Source organism: Liolophura sinensis, chromosome 12 (assembly GCF_032854445.1).
Source record: "Liolophura sinensis isolate JHLJ2023 chromosome 12, CUHK_Ljap_v2, whole genome shotgun sequence".
NCBI classification, from domain to species: domain Eukaryota; kingdom Metazoa; phylum Mollusca; class Polyplacophora; order Chitonida; family Chitonidae; genus Liolophura; species Liolophura sinensis.
The window spans coordinates 8,904,652-8,925,217 of NC_088306.1; the positions used below are offsets into that span (position 1 = coordinate 8,904,652).

General features: G+C 39.3%; 1 protein-coding gene and 1 long non-coding RNA gene across 2 annotated transcripts; both read left to right on the forward strand.

Moving 5' to 3' along the window:
* The first annotated feature begins 10,370 nt into the window (after nt 1–10,370).
* On the forward strand, nt 10,371–12,241 carry LOC135478984 (uncharacterized). Its single transcript, XR_010445797.1, has 3 exons — nt 10,371–10,853; nt 11,234–11,297; nt 12,165–12,241. It is a non-coding gene; the product is annotated as an uncharacterized LOC135478984 (long non-coding RNA).
* A 1,354-nt stretch (nt 12,242–13,595) lies between these two features.
* Nucleotides 13,596–19,883, forward strand: LOC135479420 (uncharacterized). Its single transcript, XM_064759247.1, has 4 exons — nt 13,596–13,721; nt 14,133–14,211; nt 17,670–17,802; nt 19,697–19,883. Exons 1-4 carry the CDS (start codon nt 13,689–13,691, stop codon nt 19,881–19,883), a joined length of 432 nt encoding a protein of 143 aa, XP_064615317.1. The 5' UTR covers nt 13,596–13,688.
* The last annotated feature ends 683 nt before the right edge of the window (nt 19,884–20,566 follow it).

A 20,566-nucleotide genomic window follows, 5' to 3' on the forward strand; every position in this document is an offset into this window, starting at 1 on the left:
TATTAAGAAAAGGTATAAAATGGTATTTTAATTACCCTTTCTAAATATGTGTAAGAGTATGAAATTGTCGATTTACGATATTTCGCTTAATTTGTGTTGTGACGACCTAATAATCTATCGTACGGGTACGGAATGTTGTAGACTGTAGAGGATGCGACACAGCTAACCACGTCCCAGTTGTTAAAAACTGTTTGAAGATTTAACCTCAAATTAAACGTTAACCTATGTCTTCAATTTTGTCCTTTGCCGAAAAACAATTGCATACCTGTATATTAAACATAAACTAAATCCGCTGCTGTAATATTTTGACTTTGAGCAACTTTATTGGCTGCTGAATTCGACTTAAATCTGAAATATAAAATATGGCTTAATACTAGTATTAGCTAATACGCTTTCGAACAACTGGGCTCAGGGCCCGCTGGGACAAAGAGATTGTAAACCCTACAACTGAGTTTACCTTTGATTATGAAAGTACGTTGCGCCGCTTGCACAAAGAGACGGTAAGGGGGTTGTTATTGTTTGAAATTATAATCGCCATGTGGGTGTAGGTACAGGTGTACTCTGACTGGGTTACGCCTCGAGATTGGTGTCCTCAACATGGCATATCACAGAGGCAGCGCTATAAAGAGAACAAACCTGCGTCGTAAGGAATCTCAAATAATGTTTTATGTCACGTAATACACTCAGAAAACAAACTGAGCCAAAAAAAAATTAAAAAAACACTGGCTCGTATTTCCGTTCAGAGCCAAAGAGAAGAAAGGTTGACAAGTATCATGGACGCCATTACACTGTTTAAAAATCAGTTTTTTATTCCCCTTACATGCCCATACTTGTTGTAATTGACATAAATATAGAAAAATGAACAGTCCAGTTCACAAAAGTTGTACTTCAGGATTCAGAAATGATATGCTGGATGAACATAGAAATTTACAGAACAGACATTCGTTTACAAATGATCAACCAGACAGGTCGTTCGCGGCTATTATTCGCAAGGCCAATTTCTAAACCATCGTTCAACAGAAACTACAAAAGAGCTAAGAAAAGTACACAAGACACTAGAAGGGATTCTTGTGAAGAAAAGCAGAAAACAGTTGTTCAATTATGCCACAAAGATGTCAGGAATGTTATAATACGTGAATGAAATTAGAATCGAATTTGTGTACAATGCAAGGTTATAAGTTGTTGTTAATCCCAAAATATGTATCTTTATTGCGCTTTGATTCCAAATGTTCATGTATCGAAGACGACGATTTTTTAATATACAACCGCCAAGTCAAATGGATTTAGAAATACTGGTGAAGAAGAACACGAAGGGTCGATTCCACAAAACCGTTTAAAAAAGTGCTTTATTTCTGGGCCTTTTTGCCACTTAATCAATGTTAGCCTGACAAATATGTCAAACTTTTAACTTTCAGCACCGAAAACTAAGCGTGTGATGATGCTTTAAATTTTGACTTGTCATAAATGGCCACGTGGGATTGGAACTAGCGTCATATTGACTGACAAATTTTCTATTGGTATTTAAATGAGGATAGTTTCAAATGTGGCGAATATTCTGATAAAAAAAGTTTGGGTCAACTGACGCAAAAGTCTGAATTATACCATATAGCTAATTCGACCGAGAAAACTGAGTCAGATTACCAGATCAGCTGAGTCAGGAAACTCGTAGCGTTATTTTGTGACTCATTTGGTTAGTCGGAAACCTCACAGAAATCGTTCACGGCTCAGCTGACCTAGTCATACGGCTCTGAATCGAATTAGTATCAGTTGTCAGTTAACTCAAACTTTTCTCTCAGTACAGAGATTTAAGTAAATGCAAGACATAGCATCTCTGTTGTTTCCTGTAGAAGCAGGATATGTTTTCTTTTCACAGCCTTTGTTAAGGAATGTGTAAGTAAATGACAAGGAGTTTTCCTCCGCCCATACAACATCCACAGGTGAAAAACCATATATAAGGGAGAAATCATTTATCTGTTACCCAGTTCTCTGGGATATCTAGCGAAAGAAGTAGACTGTGTGTGTTATACTAATAACGCTTACACATGGCAGAATTTTTCGGCCCAGTCAATGTATGTCATTTAATGAGGGCACAGCGAACTTGTAGTTGTTAAGAAGCTTCGAAATGTATACATACGATGAACAAAGCGTGACGGCTGCATTAGATCTGTAGTATACATAAACAGCTGCCAGTTTACTTTTCAATATTTCACAAAATTACAGTTGCGCAGGAAGGCAACTTATGACATGGTTGCACAACTGCAAGTTTAATCGCTTAAACTGCAAAGGAACGGATATAATGCAAAAGAATCGTTATGCGCGTTGTTGACTAACATACAGTTGGTGTAGTTCTAGTGCAAATTATTATCATATATTATGCAGACAAAGTGGTTAACTAAACTTGAGGATTGTCTCGTTTCTAAAACCCCTGATTGATTAAACCGATTAATGAATCAAAGATTTGTTGGCTTAAAGATTCCATGGTTCGTGAATTATATGGCAAATAGAATGCGTGGTTTGAGGATATATGGTTGTCAGACTGTATGATTTGGTTATTGTATGGTGGTAAAATTAAATGATGTAGGGAGTCCATGGCTTAAAGTTTGCATGCTTTGGGGATTGTATGGCGGTAAAAATGGAATGACTTGGGGATTCCGTGGCTAAAAGCTTGCATGCTTTGGGGATTGTATGGCGGTAAAAATGGAATGACTTGGGGATTCCATAGCCAAAAGTTTGCATGCTTTGGGGATTGTATGGCGGTAACAATTGAATGATTTGGGGATTCCATAGCCAAAAGTTTGCATGCTTTGGGGATTGTATGGCGGTAACAATTGAATGATTTGGGGATTCCATAGCCAAAAGTTTGCATGGTATGGGCAATGCATACCGATAAGATTTCGGAATGGTATGGCTAAAGATTTCAAAGTTTTTGAATTTAATGGTATTAAGATAGCATGGCTTGGACATTGTGCGGCTAAAATATTTCATATTTTCTGGATTGTATGGCTAAAATGTTGCATTAAAGGCAATATATGCACATTATTTCTGGTTCATCTCTTTATTTCACATGCTTGAAGTAAAAATAAATTAAAAGGCTGCAAAGATGACAATGAATTACAGAACTTTGACTAGAATGCAGGAGAGATACAGCTTAAAGTAGTTGTTTTGGGATAGAACTAGCCAACAACGTAGAAAATGTTAAACAGGACAGCCAATTTTGAAATGTTTAAACCTTCACACAATATAATACGCTTTTTCTGCAACAAAAGTTCTAATTCTGATAGATTTGTCTGAAAGAGTAGTAAAAAAATGATGTGTTCCCTGTTTTAATGACAAAATAGGTGTTTGAATTAAAATTAAAACATTGACTGGAGTCAAAACTAGCTTTGCGAATTCGGCTCTGGGTAGACTCTTACAACAGCGTGATAGATTCAGATCCTGTATATGACCGAATTCAAGGATAATAGATCTAAACATTAAATCCCACTTCGTTATCCATAGGGGAGCGACGGTCATGAAAGACCGTTTGCAACCCCGATAAAATGCTATTCCAGAAAACTTCTCACTCCCACTGTAATGTCAGTGTCCACATCAGAACCGATGAAAAGTGCAAGCATTGGTGTTTATACAACGCCCAGGCATAGGATGAAGGCACAACTGATAAACAGATCTTCAAAATCCCTGACCGTCCTAAATAAAAGGGATTTGCCTTAATCTTTGAATGGAAGTTTTTATAGAGTATGCTTGACACGCTAATTCTGAAGCACTCATGGCGTATACTGAAGCCGTCTCATGCTCTAACAAAAGTTACCAGGCATGATAAATATGTGCCCCATATACATGACACTTTGTTGTATTGTTGTATGAGTTGTGATTATGTACAATCTCAGAAATCGCTTGTCATGACCCATGTCATGAAAAAAGATAATCAGGCAAAGACACGCATTTACATACAATACCGCTGGTAATCGCCGATTAGCACTCTGGGGTCAAGTGATAATACAAGAGTTTTAAGAGTTGACCCTGTTTCATAGAACACTTGATAAAATAAGGTACATTTATACAACGCCTGGGCATAGGATGGAGGCGTGTTAGACACAACTGATAAACAGATCTTCAAAATCCCTGACCGTCCTAATTAAAAGTGCTTTGCGTAATCTTGGAATGGAAGTTTTTATAAAGTATGCTTGACACGCTAATTCTAAAGCACTCATGGCGTATACTGAAGTCGTCTTATGCTCTAACAAAAGTTACCAGGCATGATAAATATAGCACTTTGGGGCCAAGTGATAATACAAATGATTTAAGAGTTGACCTTGTTCCATATAACCCTTGATAAAATAAGGTACATTTACTTGGTCGTAATCTATGTGGTTCTAAGGTTTGCGCTGACACATTGGAGTACCCTAGGCCAACTGTTAATCAACGTGTACCCTATGGACATGAGGATAGAGCTACCATGCTGATATGCCACTAGCTTGCTATTTGAACACCTTAGGCAGTTTCTAACGTTGTCACTAGCTTCTGGCCGCTGAGTTTGAAATTACCACAGCCAGCCCAGTACCATTTCACAAGCTAGCTTAACCATAGGGCCTGGTATCGCCCCAATGACACATTAAGAGTTATCAAATTATATCAAATTATTAACTGATATTAAACACAGCAAAATGGAGAGTAAAACCAGAGCAGCTGTTCACCTCAGTTAGTGTTTCATTTTAACTGCCCAAGACATATAAATACCCAAATGTTACCAAATTCCCCTAATTTTACAGCAAATTAATGAGTTCCTTTAATACAAATTCGATGCGACTTTAAACCTCAAGCATACATAATACAGATTCGAGATTCTGTTTACAAACGTATCGCCTCTACACCGGAGAGGCCTGCTATATCTCTCTAAGTGAAACACTGAATCATGTTTTGGGTGTTGTACAATTCATGCTATTGAAACCTGCATTGCTTTTCATACTGCGTTAGTAGATGAAGTATGTCTGTCAACGTGCTGCATGTGATATAATAAGGTCACAAGGTCACACAGGTGTGAATGAAAAGTTGGGACCTCTTCGGTTAGAGCGTCCTCCTCGAATTCGGGGGTCGGTTAGCGCGCTAGCGCAGCGTAATGACCCAGGAGCCTCTCACCAATGCGGTCGCTGTGAGTTCAAGTCCAGCTCATGCTGGCTTCCTCTCCGGCCGTAAGTGGGAAGGTCTGGCAGCAACCTGCGGATGGTCGTGGGTTTCCCCCGGGCTCTGCCTGGTTTCTACCCACCATAATGCTGGCCGCCGTCGTATAAGTGAAATATTCTTGAGTACGGCGTAAAACACCAATCAAAAAAAAAAAAAAAAATCGAATTCGGGAGACCCCAGAATCAAACCCTAGTTGGGTCACACCAAAGACTTTAAAAAATGCTACTCGCCCTGCCACAAGAAGACACAACATATGTACACATACCTAATGACTCCTAGTCGTCATATGAATGACAAATTGTTGAGTACAACGTGGAACCCAACGATACATATGAGCAAGCATGTTTTAACGTAGTGCTTGTGATATAATGCCCATTGATCGCTTCAAGGTCATGAAGGTGTGGAGAGCATGGGGAAGCCCCTTCGTTTTTTTGAGGCTCTAGACGGGTGGTTCTCACAGAATACGGTTACCTAGTAGTCACAAGATTGTAGCGACTGGCAATAGCTGGTAAACATTGAAAACAAAGGCGGGAATAAAAATAGCTGTACTACCTAGTGAACTCGGTCGCTGCAAGATAAGTTTCTTGAAAGCCTATGTATGTTTATCTGGGTGTAAACTGGCCATGAGGTGTCTGCCTCACAAAGAATGAGAAAGAATAACTCCCTGAAAATCCTAGAGCAAGAATTTGTTCGATTTACCGAATCTTCAAAACTTTTCTACAATAATTTTAACATAACTGAACGATCTCACGGTGAGCCCTATGAGGCATCACAACCCCTCTGGCGAGGCTATTTTTACCTATGTTATACGTCATAGGTAAACTTTAATTTTCTCCTAAACTGAAGGCTAGAGAAAGGTTTTGTGGAACGTGCAGACGACACTGAAGCATAAAGAACATAACCAGTCTTATTTTATACCATTTTCATCCTTAATATTACGGGGGCCTCCGTGGCTCAGTCGGTTAGCGCGCTAGCTCAGCGTAATGACACAGGAGCCTCTCACCAATGCGGTCGTTGTGAGTTCAAGTCCAGCTCATGCTGGCTTCCTCTCCGGCCGCAAGTGGGAAGGTCTGACAGCACCCTGCGGAGGGTCGTGGGTTTCCCCCGGGCTGTGCCCGGTTTCCACCCACCATAATGCTGGCCACCGTCGTATAAGTGAAATATTCTTGAGAACGGCGTAAAACACCAATCAAATCAATCAAATCCTTAATATTATGGATTTTATTCTATGGCTAAGGTATTGTGCGCCTTACTATGAACATGTAGACACATTGTTTCCATGATAATGTATACCGGTACTTCACAAAGTTACTATAGCAGTGTGTTTCCAACATTGTAACTACGGTCGTGTGTTGGGTGTTTTTTTTAACAGTGTAGACACAAAACACTAATCATGAGCTATTTTACTTTACTGTATTTACTGTATAGTAGTGGATACTTTACTATGTAACTGTGTTAGTGGATACTTTACTTTGAAACTATCGTAGTGGATACTTTACTTTGTAACTATGGTAGTGCATAGTATTTTGTAACTGTGGTAATTGATACCTTATAGATTTACACTAATGTATACTGTATAGTGATGTTGCTGTCCCCTGCTACAGCAAAATCTAGTGCTCTGAAAATTGCTAGGACTGTAAAAGGACACACAGTGCACATGATTCATTTTTTTGTTATAAAAAAATTACATGAACTTGGTTTAAAGTAATTTACTTTACCCATGTCTTCTCCTCGATTTTCTTCAGTAAAAAACAGTTCAACATTGCGTGTCATCTCGTTCTGTACACATTGTACTGATCAACTCGGATTACGGCAGGCTTTTACACGTCACAACTTCCTTAATCCATAGGTATGTTTGCCTAATCCGATTAGATTCTCGTGGAAAATTCCCCTGTTCCAAAACAAAATTAGGGGATCTCCAAGACAGTTCAACAACACCGCCTACAACATTAAACCGCACATTTTTAACGTACCATTGACGATATCCAGAATACAACGTATCAATGTCTAAACTTTCTTCTCTTTTAAGCACCAATTCCATATTCTCTGAGGCAAACAATCATGAAAAAGATATGTTTTTATTATTCTTTAATTTTTTACAAATTGAATATTGCTATAAAAGACTACAGCCTACAGAGTATATCCCGAATAGCGACGACAGCGTTACAGTTGCAAAGCGGGTGGTCACAAGTAACGGGTCTAATCCGGCCTTAGCCAGATTTTCATTTTAACTGTTCGTGTAAGTAAATGGCAAGCGGCGTGATGGTGTTGAATCAGAGACAGCATTGGGCAGAGTATTGGTCGATAGAAAGTTACGCTGGTCTTACATGAAGTTTTAAGGCGTTTATACCTAGCAAAATAAACCACAGAATTAAGGCCACTTGGCTAAAACCAGATGCAGAGTTTGTTGCTAAAGGACCTGGTATGGTAAGGCGGGGAATCGGTTCCAGAAAGGTACGATAAGAAAGTGCAAAAATCATAATTCCAGCATAAGGCTGTAAAATTCTGGAACTGGAAGTATAAAACTTGGTCGAAGTATTCATAAAAGCTATATGGCCATAAAAGAGATGGTTGCTCAGTAATAACTTGCCAAAAATGCGCTCTCAATCAAAAACGAAAGTTTTTCGCTCAAACCAGGCACTGTGTTTTTAATTTGCAGTATAAAGATCAACGTTAACCAGAAAAATATGTTTAAGGAAAAATTCATGTGTGTTTTTCCAAGTGTTGTCGAAGTTTCGTTTTGATTAAGGTTTGTCTTCATATGTAAAACATAAATTATAATGTGGTCAATTTTGTCATAATTTGGCAAGTTTAAAATACACATTTCAGTCATAGACCCTCAAGTGTCATTCATAGTATAGTGAACTAACGAACTCACTCCGGAGAACAGGTTGCTCCTTGAGAAAGAGTTCGAATCTTTGTTGTTCTGTTTCTTTTGTTTTTGGAAACATACTTTTGTGTGAGTAAAGATATAGGTCGCCTTTCATGAAATAAGTGTTAGCATGGATTGAAATGTATAATTGTTAATATATAGTATTACATAACGTGTGGAAACCATAGCGAAATCATGCCGGAATTCCAGCTGAGAGCACAAATGCTCGTCTATCATTAACACTAATACGTTACGCTTAACCGAAGTATAGGATGAAAGTTACATTTGTTATATATTTATTTAATTGATTTGTGCATATCTGCTGGCTCAAGAATTTTTCAGTATCGTATATGTGTGGTCGAGTGTTTTCCCTTGCCTTGCAGTTTCTAAATGCCTGAAAAGATATCTCAGCATGACTGGTCAGGAGTAGACTACCGTTTTTCCATTTAATATCCTATACATCGTTTCAGTGCATGTTTGAAGCTTTCTAAGTCGGAAAGGAACGAAAGAGTAAAACAGAACTGGAAAAAGAAGTGGCCTTACGAGTGTGTGCTTATAGCTGTCATTCACAGCTATAGTCAGTTTCTTTTCTCGAGGTGCAGTTTCTTTCACTATAACCGGTAGCCCTCCTTACCATACCAGGTCCTTTGGTGCTTGGATCGTTTTAATACTCTTATTAACCCTATATTTTCCTTTCTGATTCCATTTTGATATCACGATAATGATCGTTCTCAGTTTTACAAAAGCTGCTTTTATCAGATTTTCCATTTGTTTTGGTTTTCGAGAAAGGAATGCAGCGTATAAACTGGAGTGGCAAGTTGTAGATGCAGGTGTCTCTCGCGCAAAGCCTGGAGGTCCGCCCATAGGCGGGTTGTCAGAGACACGCCCACTTTAATTGAAATATAAAAGATGTGTGAGTATAGTCAATTTCACTTCCTCGTAGCTGGTAAGGGTCAGTACATGAAGTTTACACCTGGCAATCTGGTTTCCTTTATCCAGAAACTCATATCGTATACCAGCCCTCAACCAAAATTGACGTCCAGGATCAATTTTGGCAAGGGCAATCCCAAAACGACGTTTAACACAAACCAGAAAAGAACCAAGAAAGTATATGAAGTACCAAATTAGGACGGAATCCAGCAAAACGAAGAAGTCAACAGTTTTCAATGATGTCGAAACATTCTTCAGCAAGGCACAAAACATCAATCCCCCAATCAGTGTCATCCCCTGTGCACGTGTCTTTTTAAACTGAAAATTAAACACAGATGTTTTGGAATCCTTAAATGGAATTGAAAAAAGACACGTACTGCTCTGTTATGGATATTTTGATACCGGCTGGGGCATATCTTTGTTTAATTAGTTACCGGTGTCTTCTGGACGTCTATGAATTTTGTCCAACTTCTCCCTTAAGTGTATTTAGTTATAGACATTTCTGCGGAAACTAATGCTAATTTATCTTGTCTGAGGCTATGTTTAGGCCGACAACAGTATAAATTAACAAAAAGATAAAATAAATATCCTGTCATCACTGAAACAAGTCGCCCTTTCCTAATGGAGAGAAGTCATCGTACCTACGTTAGTCACCCTATCCAGAGACAAGTCTATTATTTCTCACTGAGACAATTGATGATGTATTTATTGACATAAGTCATCGTATCCATACCAGGACAAATAATCTTAGCCCCCCCCCCCCCCCCCCACCCACCACCACCCTGACCGTTAACAGAGGTAATCCTATCCTGCCGCAAGCTAACATCGCTGCTCTGCACAAAATACAGGTCAACTTGTAATCTCATTTGTGCTTGCAACAGAACTGACACTGCAGTTTACATTGGTTGCACGTTTATTGAACTGATATAGAGCGCTTCGAATCTGTTTATGCACCGTGTATTTTCGTGCAGCCTAACTTTTAATCATACAAATGTAGCACATCCCACCTGACATACTTTGCCGATAATAATCTACACTTCTAAGAAATGACCCATAAAGTCAAGTAGGTCACAATCCGTGTTTATGTTTGGGGCCTACATGCGGCATTGTCTCATTGCGTTGGGCACACCCGTTAAGGTTCTTCAAACAACAAACCTCCCTGGCAAGGAAAACTTAGCCTAAAGGAATCAAAGGCTAATTCTGTTTCTTTATATATACCATCTAATTATAGATTTTCTCGAGAGATATGTCAGAGAATTGAATGACAGGTGTCATTTTGTATGACAATTTCTTACACACGCACCTGGAAATAGAGCTATTGATATTGGTTTATGTCTTATTTCGTCCATGCCGGCGGCCTGCCCAGAGGATCTGCCTTACAGGGGGTAAACCCGGACGGGAACAGTGCTCTGCTCTCTCCGTCTAATGGCCAGCTGGTAGCCCTGCAGACCCAAACACTTGAAATAGGTCGGGACAACAGCGTTTAAAGTCATTTCTGCAAGAAAATAGCATGGCAACATATTACTGTGTAGACAGATTGCTGCTTGACTGCCACAGCCCCTGCCAGGACAATGTTCTCCCACGGGGGTGGAGAGGCGAGCGGGATCAGGGACTCCCCCAGTGCAAAACCAGCCTGCAGGCCGGCTCACAGCCGTATCTTAAGCAGCCGACGTACTTGATGTATGCATTCGCAATTGTGCTTATGTGTATCCAGACGTCAGCAATTATATTTTTGAGTTTCAAATATTCACAAATGGAGACTGAGATGGCGCAGCACCGGGCTGTCATTAGGCGTTTGGAGGACGAGGTTGGTTTCGCTAGGAGCAGGAACGACGGTGCACGTGACCCAAAGAAATACGACACCCCACAGGTAAGCACCTAGCTCCTATGTGATATGTGATGTGATAAGCTCCTATGTGATATCTACACACTATCAACAAAGCCTTATTTATTATGCATAGTTTGATGTAATATTCATAGTAAACTAGTACATGGATACAGTGCGGACGAGTTGCTTCAAAACTTGCTAACGCAATACTCAGGATACAGTGGTCACGTTAGAGTTGTCTCCCTTGAACTATCATCGAAGATTTTGTCCCGTCCTAACTAAATAGAGGAGCAACTACACGTCGTGGGCATGGGCTGAGGATTCGTTGTTTTAGTTTTCGGCTGACTATTTTATTAATTTTCTGAATGATCGAAACGGAGAAATCATATTCTTACTTTATACTATTTTTGTTGCCTATCCAGGTTGACGGGCTCCCTCGTGAGGTCGACCATCATGACGGTTATCTGTCATACATTCGCGCGCGAGGTAAATAACACGTAATGATGTCTGCTTGAAACAGCGTTCTTTATTATGCTTTATTACGCTCTTAATTTACCTGTTGAATTTACGGAATACTGCTAACTGATGGCAGAACAGATTGTATTATTGTTACAATGTATTATGTTATACATGACTTTTTCTGTTATTCCAACAGAATACTTTTGTACGTGTAACAAAATACTTTATGTTGTCTACACAACGCCGCTGTAACGTAATCGGTTCAAGTATCACTCAGAAAACAAATTAAGTTAAATTTGATACATAATGTTACCCAAAGCTTGGTGTTTAGTGAAGGCGTGTACATACCACCTTATGCAAACATACCACGACTCGATTGGTAGAGGCAATACGAGACCTTGAGAAGGCCCTGTGAGAGTTAGCTAATTCCAGCGGAGTATAGTGTTCTGTTACAGAAGCGTGGGAATGCAAAAGTACTTAGTTAAAAGTGTGGGCTGTTTATATATCAGCTTCGAGCTCCTGTGCCATTTGCCTAAGAGTAATGCTGTGCTTTATCTAGCACTTTCTGCTTTGCTGTCATCGAATTGTCTTCAAACTACAGCTTTAAAAGGGTCAGTTCAAAGAGATAGTTTAGGAATTGTCCAGAAATAAGCAGCTATTGTGAAAAAAGAGAATCTTGATTTGGGCCACGATATCAACGGGGACATATTGAAATGCTGCTTTGCGAAGTTAAAAGGAGGCTGTCCGAGTGAATTCTTGTTCTCGTTATTCTCGAATCTGATGCTTCTCGTTATTCTCGAATAACGAGATAATATGATTCCAGCGTTATTATCATTTAATGATAAGCTTTTTTATTTTATCACTGATCTTATAAAGGAGACTTTTCTTTTGCAGACGGAATCATTGGCGAGCAGAGCTGGTCTTCCAGACGGTTGCTAGGAAAGCGAAATCGACGAAATAGTATAAATCCATTTTCTCATTTCTGCATGAGTGTATAAATTTTATCCAAGATGTATTAATTACTTAATAATTATTAATTATTGTAATCAACACGACTATCGGCTCTACATCGACGCAGACTAGCATATATTCGTATCATGCATTGCATTTCAATAATATCTCTAGTTACTTAACTGCGAATTGAAGAGGTGATATGTACTCGTGGAGATTTATTTACCTTAAACGGTCAATGGGGCTCATCTGGCCGTTCGTTCGCTACCTGTCTTCCCCAGAGCTAAATGGTGTACAGACCTGCATGCCACATGTGGACATACTCATCATTAACAGTGGGTCTGGCCATTTCTGATCACACCACCCCTAAAACTCAAATCAAAAAAAAAAAAAAAAAATAACAAACTAACATGAGTTTTTCTATAAGCAGGAGGAAGGTGCAAATGCAACTCCCGCATAGCCAGTTTGCAGAGTAAGTATAAAACGGCTTAATTCAATACCTGGATGCATTTTTTTTTCAAATACAGCAATTAAAAAAATTTAGCAACTACGCTTATATTCTTTACATGTCACATGAATGGCAGAACAATTCTCAGCTTGGTCTTCTTCTACAGGAATAATAGCAACGGAGAGGTGTACATTTTATTTTTGTGTATCAGTAACAATTATGAAGAGATGTGTTCTTATTACATTTACAAATCTAATTAGGAAGAGATGGGTTCTTATTACATTTACAAATCTAATTATGAAGAGATGAGTTTTTGTTACATTTACAAATCTAATTAGGAAGAGATGAGTTTTTATTACATTTACAAATCCAATTAGGAAGAGATGGGTTCTTATTACATTTACAAATCTAATTATGAAGAGATGAGTTTTTATTACATTTACAAATCTAATTAGGAAGAGATGAGTTTTTGTTACATTTACAAATCTAATTATGAAGAGATGAGTTTTTATTGCATTTACAAATCTCCAACAGACAAGATTTCTTAGTCTCCTGAATGTAATAAAGGGCTTCAAAAAGTAGCAATCTTCATTTCAATTCATAAAGTAACCGGCATTGTGATGTAATGTACATATATTTTCCTTGAAACTAAAATTAGAAATTTTCTCTAGTTATTATTATTACTAGTATTAAAACTTGTGGGGTCTTCGTGGTTGAGTGGCTAGCGTGCTAACCGAACCGCCTCACCAATGTGGTCGCTGTGAGTTCAAGCCTCACCCATGCTGGCCCTCTCGCCAGTCGTACGTGGGAGGGGTCTTCAGTAACCTGGGTTAGCGGGGCGGTTCCCTCCCATCTTAATGCTGAAAGGCGTGGCATACGTGAAATAATCTTGAATACGGCTTAAAACACAAATCAAATGATTAAATCGTCGTAACATTGACATTTTGAGTCCCTTCTACTAAAACATTTTTCCTACAACTTGTACCTAAAGATTGTTGTTCTGGTTTCATGCAGGAACCATGAATGAGGCCATTGCTCGTATTCCAGAAATAGTAAGTCAGTTTTTTTCCATTATATTAAAAGCAATCAAAATGTTTCATTTCTAAAGTGGCCTTTATGGTCCATATTGATGTTGATTTTAAAATATTTATTTTATTTTCTGCACAGAAAGGAGATATTTCAACATTAAGTACACAATCACCCAGAGACAGAGACAACAATTTGCTGTAACACTGGACATCGTCTGTTCATTATCATTTAGTCATTAGGATTCCAAAGTTGTCAGGCAGACGTAACCGCCGTAACCACCGTAACAAAGGCACAGAGACTCGTGCTTCTGTGAACTGGACACAAATATTTTATGACGGAATCCATATTTTGCTCTACAAAACATAAGCCTCAGGGAAAGCTCGACAAAATGATCGCAGGTGACAGGATGACATGAAGTGTGTTTGTATCTACAGGTGCAGGACTCTGTAAGCGGCGGCGGGCCTGGCATTCATTTGCAAGGTCGAGAAGGCAGTAACATCATCCACGGGCCTGGTAAGCACATATAGAAGAGTTTGCAACTCTGGATATAACGGTTTCACGTTTTGTGGGGATCGATGATTGAAAAAGAATACACTAAAGCGAGTAAAGTTTGAGTAGCGACGACAGTGTGGTCAGTTGGCAAAATGGTCACAAATAAGTTGGAGAACTTTCTCTGTTTAAGCAATATTGCTGGGGTGGGTGGGCGGGTGGGGGGTTGCAAGCGTGTAATTTTTTTACTATTTAAGCATACACATAACAGTTAGAATAAAATCCCAACTGAGGTATATTTACAAAAGGCTGTATTTGACAGGTTAAGTGTGACCATTTGCCAGCTATCGCTGCTCTGGTTCTACTCCATATGCTGTGCATCGTATATGTTTTGATGTATCGTGTAGTTACTTTTTCTCGTAATTGGGCAAAGCGCACGTTATCAAGGTAGGAGTATCACTGTTTAATTGTTAATTTGGTTGTGTACATAAAGTATGCCCGGTATAACTGATCCTGATCAGTTCGATTTAGTCCCGCCATCTTTTAATACGAGAGATAAAAGGATCTTGGATTTTGTCACTGTGCATTATTCCTTTCTGGAGAATCCTGGTCGGTCAATTCTCGCCTACCTCTCGCCTTCTACCATTTATTAGGTCCTGTGAATTGTGTGACGATTTCAATCAGCATCAAAAGTTATTACTGCAATAACTAGTGTAACAAGGTTATTCCATCACATACCTTCACTCCAAGTTTCTTACGTTTTACAAGGAGTACAATCTTGGATATGGACAGACCGCCCAGAATCTCTATAACTCTACTTTATGATTGTTTGTAATTCCGCTTAACCCGGGTCTAGGGACTGTATATTCATCGTGTTGAATTAGATCGTCGCTTTTAATACATCAACAGTTGAAATCAAAGCCCAACTGATATACATATTTTATTATCGACGACTTATATTCCAGCTTTGAATACTGATTTTCACTCAGTCACTTAGAACATACCTTGCGTCTTTCCTACATCATCAAACTGTTGACTGCTTCCCTGTACGATTCTGTCCTATTTTCGTATTTTATATACTTTCTTAGTTCTGTGGTAGTTTGTGTTAGACGTCGTTTGAGGAATTGGCCTTATTGACCGGGAACGTCCTTATTGGTTGATGACTGCCATACGAATGTCTCTTTCGACCAATAGATTAAGCAGGAGTAAAGAAGTGTTGGTAAAACAAGATGTTATATAATAACAGTTTATAATTGACACTACCGGTCCAGAATTATTTGAAACGTGCTTTCTCGGTATTTAATAATAAGTTACCTAGAAACAGTGTCAAGAGGCCAGGTGTCAGAGAGGCTTCGTCCAGGAGCCTCTTTTCCTGCGACCCCGGGATGGATCGTCGGTCAGGTAATGTCTAGGCGCGGAAATGTTCATCGTGTTATATATTCCAACCTCACTGAAAACTGTTGACTCCACCTCTTTGCACGATATACTTTCTAAGCTCTTTGTTGGTTTGTGTTTAATGTGGTTTTCGGCATTAGCCAGGCGATTGTTGATCTGGAAAGCACGAATGTCTGCTTCAACACATATATCCCGACACTTATTTACAACTTCATCTTTATAACTTATCAGGTCTTTAATTAGCGTTTATGAAGTAGGGTTAAATCACGTCTGCTGGCTTGGTGTCACTGTACAGTGACTGGATGAATCACGTCTGCTGGCTTGGTGTCACTGTACAGTGACTGGATGAATCACGTCTGCTGGCTTGGTGTCACTGTACAGTGACTGGATGAATCACGTCTGCTGGCTTGGTGTCACTGTACAGTGACTGGATGAATCACGTCTGCTGGCTTGGTGTCACTGTACAGTGACCGGATGAATCACGTCTGCTGGCTTGGTGTCACTGTACAGTGACTGGATGAATCACGTCTGCTGGCTTGGTGTCACTGTACAGTGACCGGATGAATCACGTCTGCTGGCTTGGTGTCACTGTACAGTGACCGGATGAATCACGTCTGCTGGCTTGGTGTCACTGTACAGTGACCGGATGAATCACGTCTGCTGGCTTGGTGTCACTGTACAGTGACCGGATGAATCGTTGTGTGTTCAGCTACCACACTGTCGTCGTTGCTCTAGTTTTTGTCTCTATGCTGTATTCTTTTATATTTTATATTTTGACGCGTGGTGAAGCTCATTGAAATGTGTTTGTGGTAAATAAAAAGAGAAAATGTTAAAAAGAAAAATTAAACATTTTCTACCAATGAGGATTGCCGTTTTAATGTGTCAAGAGACCACTTGCAACCAGAAAAGACCCCTTGCAACCAGATGATAACTCGTCACCCTTGGGTGCCGCATATAGAGAAAAAATATATAAATTACTCAACCAGTCCTACGCACATTTATTATACAAGATATTTATAAAAATTGGAGTAATGTGAATCATATTTTTATTCTTATCCTAACACAAAAGTAAAATCTAATGCACATTTCTTCACTTTCAAGCATTTTATGGGGGGATTTTCATAATAGTAAAAGTATAATTAAACAGAACTGGTTGTGTATATATGATATCAACTTCCACAGTTGTAAACTATTCCAAAGTGTTAATTTGGTTCATGCAATTTCAAAAATATGAAATAGTTGCTAGAGCTACTGGAGCTATACATTCACCATTATATTTCATCACTGTCGGCTCATGTGCCCCACTTAACATTGTACGTTTTAGTGCTTAAGATGAGTAAGAGAGACAATCTTTAAACCGCACTAAAAACTAGTTGAGATAAGTTTCCAAATATAATAAATATGCATGGATGATGGTTTACACATACTTCCAATATAAGCTGATTCTAGCCAGAAATATGTGCGTGGTGTCCACCTAGTTAGTACGATCCGAATTACCTCGTGTTATGCGTCAGCGTATCGTAGAATTACATCGGGGGATAATCCCCTACATCAGATCACCTTCTTAACGAATGTTCAGGTAAGACCCAGTTGATTCACGACACAATTGTGAAGCCAAAACTTGTTTCAAAAGCCAGTGTCTTACAGATCTGGCCAGAAAAGACATAAGACCATGTATTTATTTGATTTATTTTATTGGTGTTTTACGCTGTACTCAAGAATATTTCACTTATATTACGGCGGCAAGCATTATGGTGGGAGGAAAATGTACAGACCCAGAGGAAACCCACGATCATCCTAAGGTACGACCAGAGACGAAGGTACCTTGACATTAGAGCTTTAAAAAAAAAAAAAAACAATAGGTTCGTATATGGTTAGTAACGAATAATATTAGCTGACATATCTCTGCAATGATTTGCTATACTTATAACAACTGCATACCCGTATTCCACGTCACTGTGAGTAGTTTGGTAATCGGCCTGAGCGACAAGGAGCCGATCTAGTTGCAAGGGTTTTTTTCACATTGATGTGATGCATCATCAAACCCTTGGTAAAGGAAGGCAATGTGTTTTTTTCTCTTATAACAGGAACTCATTTTCGATGGGAAGAACCAAATCCTTCTAACTCAGGTGGATTTCGCTTGAGAACAAACAGTATAATCGAGGTGCTGGAAGCAGGATTTTACTTTGTGTACTCTCAAATAGCTGTCAACGGAAGAAGGTAAAATTATCCACTCACTTTACCTTTCTCCTTTTGACATTACTAGTGGCAGAGTTAGAACTGAGTACGGTACTGGATGAATAAACGTGCAGCTGGGAGGCTTCATGTCAATACCTTACAACAGGAGGTGTCAAAAGGGGTTTACCTTGGAATGATTTTTTTTAACCCGCATGCATTGTTACATATAGCTAAAGAATAATCTGAAAACTCATGAGGCCCCGGTGGGCTCTAGGCCTTCGGCTGTGGCTTTTGTTTAAATCCGGCAATGGACACAGCCTTTTAAGATTGACAATCTCACTGACAACAGCCGTACTCACAAACTCTAATTTTCGTATTGATAAACTTTTTCCTGTGATTTTGCGCTAATTGTCACGAAATGATACAGTTCCACCATATGGATCTGGAAAGTACATGGGAAGGTTTGTCAGCAACCTGTGGATGGTCGTGGATTTCCCCCGGGCTTTGCCTGGTTTCCTCCCACCATAATGCTGGCCGCCGTCGTATAAGTGAAATATTCTTGAGTATGGCGTAAATCACCAATGAAATAAATAAATAAATGAACTATCTCTTCTGGATATATTTGTGTAACATTTGGGGCCTTATGACCAAGTTGTTAGCATTGCCCGGTTTCGTCGAAGCATAATGCTGCATGTATGCCGTCGTATAAGGGAAATATTACGAGTACTTCGTAATACAACAATCGAATTAACAAATAATACATTATTGTAATAAATTCACGCACACGACAGCTCGTTGAAAGATGCCCATGTATTCAATATAACAGACGACAGCATAGAGAGTAAAACCAAAGTAGTGACGACAGTGTCATAAGTGGCAAATGGTCACACATATTACAGGTGAAATCCACCCCCTTGCCAATTTACCTCGGTTTGCCTGGAATTTATATCTGCTGTTCTTGTATGTGCTTCAAAATGCTTCACAACGTAATCGCCCATATACACCATGACTGAAACCGACATAGGAAAAAAGAAAATGCAGTGATGTTAATTGCAATTTGTTAGAGGTCACTGCTCCTGAATTACCCACAATGCTGTGTTGTCACCATATTTAATACACAATCACTTTAAAACATCAGGCTTACAGCTTCAATGTATTGTCCATAGTGCAATATTTATATATGATACTAAAATGACTATCGTCATTCATAGGTACAGGAGCGGATCGAGCAGTTTTAATCCTTCTTGTGGCCACGAAACGGTGAAAATTCGGGGTGAACACACCACTGTTCTCCTGACCAGCGTTCTCACCCAGGACAGCAGGTTTGTCATCGGGCTTTCCGCTACAACTAACTACACGTGGACTAAAGAAAATACGATTTTCAAAAACCTGAGGAACAGGAAATCCGAGACCCCTGGATCACTAAGTGATCTTAGACATAAGTCATTTTAAAATTGTTATTTCGTACGTATCGTAACAAGGTCAAAATATTTGTTGACAATGTAAATTCTCGGTAAGCTGTTGTGAAAAAAATTTCAGCTAAAATAACTGAAAGAAACATACCAAGTTTAATGATTGACATTTTCACTTAAGTTTTAAGATCACTTCGTGATCCTGGACCCTAGTCTAATTTGAAAACTTAGCCCTCTCCGCCTCACTGACCCTAGAAACCTAAGAAACCTTCTCACTTAAAGCTGCATGGTAATCAGGGGCCTCACTGGTCAGCAAGAAGATCTGGCTCGGCTAGAATAACACTTTTTAGTCTATTGAGAAAACGAGGGGCCTGAAAATTTCGATTCTATTTCTGGTCACAGCCAGTGCAGAAAAACTGTCCAAACAACAAAAAATAACAATAACTGGCTACAGTACTAACATTTCGCAGCTAAAAATAAATATCACAGAAAAGGGAGATAATCTTGTCTCATTTCTGTTTCAGGGGACATCACTATGCATATTCTAACGCCAGCAATCTGATATATCCTTTGGACACCTTGTCTCATATGGGCGTTTTTCATCTGAGCGCCTACGACAAGCTGGTAGTAAGAACCACTGAATACTCACATTCTGATCGCTACATGGTAGATCAACGTTACAGCTACTTTGGGGTCGTTAAAATCAGCTGAACCGGTTGCCGTTGGATCGTTCTCGTCTTTTGGTATCTCCATTAGGCCTACCGCGACATAGTATGGTGTGCTATATCAGGGAGTAACGGGGCGGAACTCCAGGGGTTCTCGATCAAGGCTCTGAAGACACTTGTGGCTGCCCCATTTTACATTCAGCAATCTCGCTGAGTTGGCTTACTATACGACAAGCCAAGTCACTCAAGTTGTGATCTCCAGGAGATCTGCGAGCTGCCTTTTAAATCAGTCGAAACATCATATAAAGTCTAGTTGCCATGACAAGGGAAACCTTTACAATGAAGGAATTGAATTCAATATTTCATTAGACTAACACTTGAAGTGCAAATAAGTGTGCAAAACATTTAAAAGAATCTAGTCGGTGGTTGGAACTTTAAGTTCAAACTGTAATGAGACTGTTGTTGACAGATCGACACTTTTTGCTCTTTTCTTTCCGGTCGTATTTGACAGGGTGACAATAAATTTTCTCAACTCACAATGTCCAACATAGGATTAATCAGAGGAAAAACCTCAGTGATTCCACCTTGACAACCAAGTGAATTGTAAACAAATTTTGCTGTCAGATGTTTTTAAAGTTCTGTAACCTATTACTATGTATTAAATCAATACAGTGATATAGTGATCTGTTAACGTGGTTGTCATGTCTCTTTTACTCGGATGTACTTTGC